We start from the raw sequence: 11,882 nt of genomic DNA, 5'->3' as shown, positions 1-11,882 counted from the left end.
TGGTTAAAGAATTATGAGAAGAAATCATACCTGTCAGCGCAGTTATTCAGCTTGGCTTGACAAGATTTTCCTTTGCATCATCTGTATCATCCAGCTCAGTGATTAATGTCATGAGCTTCTGAATTTGTGCTTTAGTCAAGGACAACTATGAGATTGGATTGTTTACTATCTCTTTAGAAATTTCCTGTTTAGTACTTACAGCTGCACTGTTAACAGATGATCCTTCTTTTCAAAAATTTTCTTTTGACTTAGTGAATTTAAAGTTCTTTGGGAATCCTATAATTTGGTAACATTTTTCCTTGAAATGCCCCTTTTTGCCACAATGCGAGCAAACAATATTAGCATTAGATTTTCTTTTCCCATCTGTTATAACAGCAGCCATGGCTGAATTCTCAATAGGAGACTGAGATTGCATAAGTATAGATCTTTGTGGCTCCTCTCTAATCACAAGACTATAGGCTTGATCAAGACTAGGAAATGATTTAAGCATTATTATATGTGACCTTAAAGCTGAAAAAGAGTCATTTAAACCATTCAAGAAATGAAACATAGGATCTTTATTGCGTTGATCAGCATACTTTTGATAGCAATTATTATTGCACCCACCATAATCACATTAAGGAAATGGCCTAAAATTCTTTAACTCTTGCCAAATAGAATTTAGCTCAGTGAAGTAAGTATCTACTGACCTTGTTCCTTGCACAATATTACTCAGCTGAAATTGAAGGTTACAGATTCTAGTTTCATCAGGCTAGGAGAAACGATTCTTCAATGTCTCCCATATTTCTTTAGCTCAATCCATGTAAATCACATTTGATGCAATCACAAGTGTTAAGGATTCAAGCAACTAGGCTACGATCAAACTATTGCATCTATACCAGTGTTCGTACAAATGATCCATCTATTTCGGCTCTTCAATCGTTCCATTTATAAAACACCTCTTTTTTTGTATTGATAGTACAAGCAAGAAAGCTATGCTTCAGGAGAGAGAATTTGTTGCTGTTAGCTTAGGATTTATCCCCACTGATCCATGGTGATCAGAATAATGAATATAGTAGGGCGATGAAGGATTCTTTGCTAGTGAAATTTCAGCTTTTGATAAAGAATTAGTCATTTTAGGGTTTCAATTGAAGTAAAACAACAAATGAAATTGAAACTCAATCTTGTGAAAGAATGATGAGCTAGTAGGGAAAAGGAAAATTAGCGATGTGAACCTGGAATCAAACGCTCTGATACCATGTTAGTTTGCCAGGATTTATTGATGAACATGAAAAATACTCTGTAGAAAAGTGTAGAACCAGATAAGTGAAAGAAAAGGAAAGAAACTTTCTTTTCGAGTCAATAGTCTATCTGTTGCACCTATTTATACAAAAGTTCTACAAAATTTTAATTACAAAATAATTAAATATAAAATCAAATGTCTATTTACAATTGGTCACGTGTTGACACGTATACGTATTTAACAAGTTCTTCCATTTGAATAATATATGAATACAATTTGTTCATATGTCCAATATGATTCTACCAATTTTATTTCTCACAGCCAGAAATATATCTTATATACAAGTCAAGGTATGTTCAAGGAATTATTTATTCCTTGTAGATTTGTTGTTGGCATCGAAAATATTGATACTTAGATTGAAAGTTTGATATATACATACTGATTTTGATGATAATTACATTTTATTTTAAATTATATTATTATACATAGTTTTATATTCAAAAATTGTATACTCAATTTCCTCAAAAAATGAGAAATTTTACATTTTAATGTAGATTTAAATAAGGATTAAACCTTTAAGCACATGAATTATGTTATGATTTACAATGAGGTAATTATAAAATTTAAATATTCCCATAGAAATTAACAATGTAACATCAAACCAAATATAAGTGCCCTTTCATATACTTTATAAATTAATTAACTTTTATGGGCCCATGTTGGCCACAAGTTTTAAAGGGAAGCCCGCTAGAGTCCTATCTACAGCCCACTAGCTAAGCCCTGTTATAAAGTTTCTTTGGCTCGGAGAATTTGCAGTCCCAGCTAGTTCAAAATAGAAAAATATTTTTCTCCTTAATAATTATATATATATATATACCTCATTTCTTTTTGAGTTAATTTTTTTTCAATTAGTTTTTAAAAATTTGATAGTTATTTAATTAAATATTTAAATAATTAAGTTATAGATTTTTTTAAAAATTGGATTTAAAAAAGTCAAATAAAAATAATATAATAATCACGTGAATTGAAATCTTGAAAGTGACCGTAAATTTGCTATACCATCACTTTCAAAAAAAAATAAAGAAAGAAAAGGAGACTTCATATTGAAATAGTGGAAATATAATTAAAATTATAATCAAGAAAATTACTTAAATCGTATGCATCCTGATAGATAAATTCGAGACACCATCGATTCTTTTAAGGTTTTAGATTCAAATCTTAAAATCGATAAATGAGTTTTGATTGTTCATAAATCATAAATTTTTATATTAAAAAAATTCCATTATCATCACATAAAAGTTAATAAATTTTAACTTTATTTTTCTTGTTTCAATTTCATTATGAATGTATCTTTATAGATATGTAAATGTCACAAACCCGTATTTACAATCTAAAAAATATTTTATCTCAAAATTCATTTTATCTTTTATTGATATTACACTTACTCTCATGTCTACAAAAAATCACCCTGAACATAGCCTTAACAAAAAAAGGTTAAACATCCTTGAAATAACATGTAAATTCCTTAAAAAAAAAGAAGCTTTGGTCAAGGTCATAAAGAGCAAAGGCATACATACCTGTCCACCTAACAACACCGAACAATGATGAATTCACATAGAAAGAACAAAAAGCTCATGAAACTTTGAATGGAAATGACTTTGAAAAATAAAAAAGGGTTTTCTCTTTATTGCCTTTTTGGCTAAGAAACCTTGAATAAAGGGTTTACAAGAAAACCTTTGAAAAGTAGTTCACTCGAAGTTTCAAAGAGTTTGGGATTGTGTTAAGGAATCACATCCATGGTCAAACTCTCATTTTCTTTTGTAAATGAATAAGAGAGAAAAAGTCTTTGTAAACGAGTGGTGGGCACTACAACATTTTCCAAAGTCTATAGCAATTTGTTCCATGTGATGTGTAATGTGTCTTTTCATTCAAACTTTTTTCTCCATGTATCATTCAAAACCATTACTTAGTTTTATTTTACATGAATTGACTAATTAATAAGTCCGTCCGGTTGTCTCCACTGATATAAAGAAATTTAACTTTAAATCATCTTGATAATCTTTTATTGACATTAATTTTAAATTCACGACTACGACATTTATTTTAAATCTTTAAAGATTAAATGACGTATTCATATCGAATCGAAATGTGTTATTTTTTATATTTCAAAACAAAAATATTTTCTTTCCATGGAAGGATCTGTTCAAAAAGATTACAAAAACTTTAGTCATTCAACCAACGTTGACAAGTCATTGTAATGATATCATTTTCTGTTTCAGAAATTGCTTTGACTTTTATTGGGTGGTTCATCAACCATATATACAGTGTAAATTGACGGTCAAACTACTCAAATTAATGGATGCTTGAATCAATTTCACGATTGGAATATTTGATTAGATTCAAGATTAGGCAAAGTATTGTAAACTTTAAATTGATTTTATTTCTATGCATATTTCGTCTTTTCTTAATGTGAATTTTAGCAATTGTGATTAAGTAGACGTAATTCGTATATAAATAAATATGAATGATACATAAAAATAAGATCACCCTATATTTGGCTTCTTCAAAATTCGAATTTAAATCTGAAAATATATTGTTATACGTGATATCACTAATAAGTGATATGTAAGTTAGATAAGGAGATCATAGAAGGTAAGTAATAGTAAAAACTGTATTTATAATTAAAAAATAAAAACATGATATAAAAAAATTGAATTATTTACAAAAATTTAAATAAGTCTTGATTCTTTTATTACATTCAAATAAATTTTTATATTTTTATTTTAAACTTAATAAACTTTTATAACTAACGATTCACTAATTCTTGTTTAGTCAAAACGTTATTAGTTATTTTATGTCACATAATACTGACGTGACATATTAACATATCATATCGTATGATAATATAATATGTTATTATGACATAAAACATGATAACGTGTTATATTTTACTTTTTATAACGATTTTATGTTAACATCATATAAATATAAAATAATAAATAATATTTTAATAAATAATAATTAATTAATTATTAATGATAAAATCTTATTTGATAAAAAATAAAAATATAAAAATTTAATTAAATATAAAAAATATTATTTAATTTTTTTAAATAATTCAAAAGCTTGAATTCATGAATAGTGTCATGATTTTTTTTTTTCAAAATAAAAGGAATTCTTCTTCTATAATTATTTATTTGCTTTAATAATTGAATCAATTCAGTGACGATATTTTGATCACATAGCATCTTAATTTATTGGTTGTGGGTTTAGATTGTTTTGAGAGTCGAATTAAAGCTCCAAATCTTTTAAAATATTGAAATATATGACATAATGGTCGGTTTGATTATACCCTTTTGGATTATATTAATAACTTTTAATAAAAAACACAATTATTTCAACAGATAATTAAAAATTTAAAAATTATAATAACCAAGTTGTCTACAAGCATATGCATTACTCCACACGTCCATAATCACAATAAACAAAAACTATAAGCAAAATATACTAAAAAATCATGTGCCTGCAAAAAATATTTTATTTTAATTATAAACTTGCATTTATATATTCACTAATAAATAACATAAGGAATCAAAATTATATTGTATGATTGCTCCCAAATAAAAATTCTAAATTCGAATTATAATATAATAAAATATAGGATTTTATTAATTAAATATTACTACTAAAATAAATTAACTTGGTTTTTGATTGATTTGACGGCCTATGAAGTTAAATTTCCGGAAACACGACCAAACACAGCCTTAAAAGGGACAAGAGGAAGAAGACACGAAAGCATGCGAAATTTAGAAAGTTGATGACGTGTTCGATAAAGACGTGGGCCACATTGTTCATGTATCATGACTCGGATTTCGAAACGCGTGCCACGTTTCGTGTTTGATGGGAATATCAAGGATATCAATCAGCGCGCGTGTCAACCACTCGACCATACATGGTGCCCCATGCTTTTGGAATATTCTTCGCCCTTTCTGTCTTTTCTTTTTCTTTTCCTTTCCTTTCTTGTATTTCTTTTTCTTTTTAATAAATAATTTAATTATATTTCTAAAGAAAAAAATAATTTTCAATCTATGGGTTGATTTAATTAAAAAAATTTTCATTTCAATAATAAGTAATATTCAAATTTTATTAATAATTTCTCTTAATAAATCTCGATAAGATACAATAAATCTTTTTTGAATTTTAAAATTAAAGAATTTATATACCCAAAATTTTTAACATCAACAAGACAATTTTGTTTGAATTAAGAATTTTAATAAAAAAGTAATTACACTTAAGTTTAAGAAAATAAATATGAATTATCATTCTTCCTTTGAAATGAAAGGATTAGATAGAATAAACAACCGAAACTCTTAACCCTAACACTTAACCGTATGAATAATGTTAATATGAGAAATTTAATAGATATATGATGTAAAATTACAAAAATAAACACAAAATAAGATATTAAATTGAGACAACAGATTTTTATTCATGAAATATATGATTATATTAAAGTTTAAAATAATGTTTTTGTTGTGATTTAAATTGTGAAGTATATGAATTAATTATATTATTAATTGACTTCAACTATATAAGTTACAATCCTTTGATTCAAAATTCAAAATGGCTGTTGCTTTAATAACTCATTAATTGTGGTATTTTAAATTTAATTAAATACGTTTGGTGCTTTCCTATTTATCAAATTTTAAATTTGGTTAACGGTACAAAATTGTTGGGTAGTTGAATTCTAAAGCTAAAATTTAAACTTAAATATTCACCAATTGATTGCACAAAAAATTCCAACACTTTAAACAATTAAGGATTATACATAATACATTTTTAAATAAAACGATATATTATTCTACTTTACTTTTATATAAATAACTATTTATATGTTAATAAATTTATAATAATTTTGTAAAAAATAAAAATGATGCAAAAATTGAAATTGTAAAATAATTTTCTCTTTTTGTAAAAATGGATAATTCTAATTTATAATTGATGTTATGTTTTAATTATTTATCTATTTTAACCAAATTTTAGTTTTAAAATTTAATTGTAAAATAATAAAATTATTAAAATAACATGTTCGAATTATAATTATGTGTCATGTATCAATAAATTTTTTATATTAACATTAATTTTACCGTTAAATTATATTAATTTTCTTTAAAATAAAAAGAAATCAAAACCTACAGTTGTTTCCTTTTTTTTTAATTTAACCTTAAAAAAACCTGAACCAAATAAATTTGTCACAACAAATTAACTTCCATTTTTCTTATCGCAGTAAAAAGTTAAACCCAACAATATGTACGCTGTTAAAACCCCACCCGCCAGGTAATTAACTTCACTAATCCCCCATTATAAGCTTAATCCACGTAGTTTTTAAACATCGTTTTAAACTATCCAATGGAAACAATCCACGTGTGCAAATTACAGCGTAGCCACCACGCTAACGCGGCTTTCCTGTTAATCTAACCTTTATATATAAAAATAAATTATTCTTTTCTCTTACAGTTTATCAAACTTTTTCTTCTCTCATTTGTTTCCGGTACCAAGCAGCGGAAAAGAGAGAAAATGTTCACTCATTTCGAAAAATAGTTTTCTTTTTTTCCTCCTTTTATAATTTCTTTTGTTTTGTGTCTTAGATCTGAATTGACGAATGGCGACGACGACCTCGTCGTATTGGTGTTACCGATGCAACCGATTCGTCCGGATTTTTAACCAAGATCCGATCAGTTGCCCCGGCTGCGACGGTGGATTCGTAGAAGAGATCGAAAACCCGTCTCACACAGCGCGTACGGTCCAGGCCGGTTCCCGTCGCTTTGGCAGCCACAGGTTCCCAGCAGCCTCGATGTACACTAACACTAGTCCTACCACCAGCACCATCCTCCGCCGTAGCCGTCGTAACGGGGGCGATCGGTCACCTTTCAATCCCGTCATCGTCTTACGAGGTGGAGCCTCTACCGCCACATCCTCCGCCTCCGGGGAAAATTCAAATGTTGAACACAACGGGAGAGGGTTTGAGCTTTACTATGACGACGGAGGGGGGTCAGGTCTTCGGCCGTTACCCCCGAGTATGTCGGAATTTCTGCTAGGTTCGGGGTTTGACCGATTGATTGAGCAGTTATCACAAATGGAAATCCAAAACGTCGGCCGTTACGAGCAACCGCCAGCGTCTAAAGCGGCGGTAGAAGCAATGCCAACGGTGGAGATAGACGAAACCCATGTTTGCAACGAATTATACTGCGCAGTTTGCAAAGAGCAATTCGAGTTGGGAACCAAAGTTCTAAACATGCCTTGCAATCACTTATACCATTCTAACTGCATACTCCCTTGGCTTCAGTTACGAAATTCATGCCCCGTTTGCCGGCATGAGTTGCCCGCCGCAGTCGGCGAAGAAGGGAGCGAAAGCGGTGGCGCGAATTTAAATTCGTCCGAGGAGGTTCCGGTGGGATTGACTATTTGGAGGTTACCGGGCGGAGGGTTCGCTGTGGGGAGGTTTTCAGGGGGAAGAAGAGGAGGAGCAGGGGAGAATAGAGAGTTTCCGGTTGTTTATACGGAAATGGATGGTGGTTTTAGCGGTGGAGGGTTGCCGCGGAGGGTTTCGTGGGGGAGCAGAGGGAGTAGAGGGAGGGAAAGAGGAGGGTTTTTTGGAAGGCTTTTGGGAAATTTGTTTGGGTGTTTTGGTGGTTCAAGTTCTGCTCGGTTGGATTCAAGGATAAGTAGAAGTAGTAGATCTCTTTTGCTCTTTACTGCTTCTTCAAGGAGAAGAAGAGGTTGGGCTGTGGAAGTTGATAGTGGAAGAAGAAGATGGTAAATATTTTGAAGCCCAAAGATTGTGAGATCCTCAAATCATTGTAAATATTAAGAAAAATTATGAGATGGGGTGTTTTCCAATTCACAATATTTTGTCAAGAATTGATGGTTTTGTGAATTGAAGAGAAAGGTTCAGACTTTGATATAATTGAAGGGAAAAAGCAAAGAAGGAGACGGAAGCTTGAAGCCAGAGGCTTTGAAGGGAAAAAATGTGCTAGATAGAGAGCTAGAAGGTACACGGCTCATTGTACGTCGGTGCCTCTGTACTTTGTTTAATTTTTAGTTTTGCGCTGTTTTTTTTTTTTTCCTTCATTATTTGTAATATGTAGTTTGCTGTCTTTGATTCTTTTTGGCAAGAAATTAGCATAAAATTTTGTTTGGAATATGAATGAATAACTCTGTGTTACATAATTTGGTTCTTTTAGTTTGAATGTTCCTAGCAAATGTCTTGATTCTTGAATCCTTTCTGAGCTGCTTTTGGTGTTCTTGAGGGGGCGATGCAAGGACCCAATCCTTAATTCATTATGAACTGTGTTAAATCTAGCTAGTCTTTGTGTTTAAAATTGTGTTTTTTGGACTCCACTTTTCATTAGTTTTTGCCAGTGCCTTTGAGTTTGGGGTTGCAGAACATCAATGACTTCCTAGTTCTTCAATGTTATGCCTTGAGGTGTTAAAAATATGTCAGCTGTGGGGAGGAAATGCTGTTTAAGTGCAATGAAGCAATTGGTGGGAAATCATGTGATATATACCTTTTTATCTCTAGTACTACCGAAAATTTATTAAGTTTGAATGATTATTAATTGAATATGGTTGAATCAGTCTTTGGACCAAAAAATGAAACTGAGTTGATAGCTGAATAGATGATGCAGAAAAGAAATCTAGAATCCTGTCATCCAACAAACCTTTGGATTATAATTTGTTTTGTGATTAATGCTGTGATTGAAATGAGCTGGTTTTTGGTCTACCTGATTTAGATTTGGGTTTGGCTTCCATCACTGCATTAGATAGGCAGTGGGATAAGCTAGTGTTTGATGAGCTTTGCCCCAACAATTGGAAATTCTGATCAATTATGAGGTATTGCTGTATCTGTGGGGGCTCCTAAAGTATTAGTATTAGTAGAACAATTTGCAAAGCCGTATAAGATCTGAGTGAGACCAGAGAATCAATCAGGGTCATATAGTCAGTCATGGCTTAACTGTAATGTCAGTGCATAACTTGATTCTAGCTATTGTATTATCTTTTCTAAGAGTAATGACAAGTTGACATTACGGTCAAAAGAAACAATTCATTGGGAAGCATGAAAGTTGAATTATTGCACATGGATAAGATGTACCAAGTACTTCCTCAGTTTGCATCCTTGCTGCTGTTTGCCAACCATGATAAACTTTCTGAAAACACCTTCCTCCGACCTTTTTAAACACTTTGTTCTGAATATGCACTAATATAAGCCACAATATCCTTGAATTAATATGGAATAGGATTTGGTACAATAAATGATCAGCAGCTTAAACAGAATAAAATTTTATAACTGTATTTTCTCGAGCTACAGGCAGATATTTTAAGGGTATGAGAATGGATTGGCAGCTGTCACCCACCAAGGAAAAAAAAAGGCTAAATTTTCTTTGTTGCTGGATGATAGTGATCCATGCAGCGTGATGGATGTGTGGGCAGGTTTGGTTTGTTTGTTTTTTTTTTTCCTTCTTCTTTGATGCTTAAGTGATGGTAATAGTTTTGCTAGTCAAATTTTTTGCTTCCATGAAAAACAATTGGTACGAAATCTTCTCATAATAATGGAAAGCACCATCAGCAACTGAAGGAGATATGATGTGTCTCACAGATCCCCATAGGGTCGCACCAAGGTGTGCAAGGAAAGTATCCCGGGCAACTGTGTAGTTTTGGAAATCCTGCACAGAAACAACTCAATGCCAACGAACTACAAAAGTCAAGGGAAGAAATAAATTTGTATTAGACAATCAGATTACTCTCTTTCATTATGGGTCTTGCTGACTTTTCAAATATATCTGCACTTTTTGGTCAGAGATTCAAAATTTGTAAAGACTCCATTCAATGCTTAAGTTTCCAAGGGGCTACATATATAAGACAAGGGATCCCCATCCCTTGATTTTTCTCTCTTTTTATAAATTTTTCCCTCAAATTTCAAAAGCTTGACCTTCATATTAAGTCTCAATTTTCATCCTTCTGGCACAAGGGATCCTTTTGTTCACTGATTGCCTTTTCCTCTTCTCCAATTTGGGATTAGTTGTTCACTTCAACCTGAGGAAACCCCTCTCTTGGCCCAAAAAGAATGGGGTTTAAAGGCCCATATCAGCTTCAAAATAGCCCAAATTGAGCAAACCCAATTCCATCCATTCATAGCCTAGTTGATTGAAACCTAAAGAACACCTTGAATATCAGAATATGTATTTGTTTATATGATCAAATGACCAATATAATGTTGGAAGCATGCACATACATTTTGAGAAGTCATAATCAAATAGTAAAGCAACACTCTTGTCATGGAGAAAATGAGAAAAAGTAACTCAACTTTGTGAGATTGTCATTTGTTAAGCATGCCAAATTTCCAAAATGGTCCTCGTTAAATTTTCCATCTCTCCCACTATCAAACTTCCAAGTCTTTTCAATTTTGTCTTTCGAGAAAACATCTCCAAGTAGATTGTACATTCGAAGGTTTCTTTTTTTTAATGATTTTTATAAATATATTAAACACGAGAAATGCAATGTGAACTAAGGACACTCAAACCATTAAGAATTAGATGCAATTTACGTAATAATCTTAAATTTAAATCAAAGTGTTTTCGTTTTCTAAAAAACAAAATAGTCTCTAATTTATTCTCATTTCAACAAAGACATGAGGCTTAAATGAAATTTATCTGTCCAAAAATTAAAAAGAATTGGGTAAAAAAAAATTGGGTTTCTTTCACTTCAATCATTTTTCTCAAATTGCATGAAAAGAACAATTATTGCTTGAAGTTTGGTTGCTTTGGAACTTTATTCTTTTGGGTATAGGGAGGCAACAATGAAATAAATTTAAAAAAAAAAAACACTAAAGAATGGAAAACTACAAGTTAGAAAGGACATCCACTTGAAGAATCAATCCAATAATAAAGACAATGCACTTATTCCAACTCAAGGATGATCAAATTTGCACCTTGTAAAGGCTATAAAAAGCCAAAATTGACAAATAATATTCTTTCTTTCTATCATACACATATCATATCCATTTTGATGTCATTAATTAGCTATATATATATTAATATACTTTGAGGTGAGCTTTTAATTTTAATTTAGATTAATCATTGGTCATTAATTACAAATATGAAATGTTACCCAAACTGCAATTAATACCCTTTCATTTCGATACATAAAAGGAAAACAAAAACAAAAGTCTTTGTTAATTTTTATGCAATCTAATTTGCAATCTATAGTTAATACCCACCACCTAGCAAGCTTTGTGGGTCTAAATTTGATTCAAGACCTACCCTTTAACTTTAATTATGCCCCATCATTTCAATACTTAGACCAAGCTGGCTTACAAAGTTCCACCACATCACATGCATATATTAAGGTAACCCTGAGTTTAGGATATAGAAAAAAGCTTATAAATAATTAAGGTTGGAAGAGTTGGTCCAAAAGGGATAAGCACATAGGTTTAGATTATATAATTCACTACTATAGGTAATAGGTCCACAAAGGAGGTGGATTTTCCCCTCTTTTTCTTTGTCTCCTTTGATGCATGTATTTAATTCAATAATAAAATATACATATATTTAATTAAAAAGAGTTAAGTTCGAATTCTATTTAATAATATTATCCGGATAAC

The 11,882-nt window shown here is 31.0% G+C and overlaps 1 protein-coding gene across 1 annotated transcript; it reads left to right on the top strand.

Annotated features, from left to right (window-relative positions):
* The first annotated feature begins 6,741 nt into the window (after window positions 1-6,741).
* On the top strand, window positions 6,742-8,452 carry LOC110425082 (putative E3 ubiquitin-protein ligase RHC2A). The gene has a single exon (XM_021439874.1). The coding sequence runs from the start codon at window positions 6,885-6,887 to the stop codon at window positions 8,040-8,042; it is 1,158 nt and encodes a 385-aa protein (XP_021295549.1). The 5' UTR covers window positions 6,742-6,884; the 3' UTR covers window positions 8,043-8,452.
* The last annotated feature ends 3,430 nt before the right edge of the window (window positions 8,453-11,882 follow it).

Source organism: Theobroma umbraticum, unplaced genomic scaffold, assembly GCF_002168275.2.
Source record: "Theobroma umbraticum cultivar Fairchild unplaced genomic scaffold, ASM216827v3 scaffold_81.0, whole genome shotgun sequence".
NCBI lineage: Eukaryota > Viridiplantae > Streptophyta > Magnoliopsida > Malvales > Malvaceae > Theobroma > Theobroma umbraticum.
This window is presented reverse-complemented; position numbering and strand designations above follow the sequence as displayed.

Bases quoted from the DNA above. Each gene is read 5' to 3' on its own strand.
- LOC110425082 (XM_021439874.1), top strand. From the start codon at position 6,885: ATGGCGACGACGACCTCGTCGTATTGGTGTTACCGATGCAACCGATTC.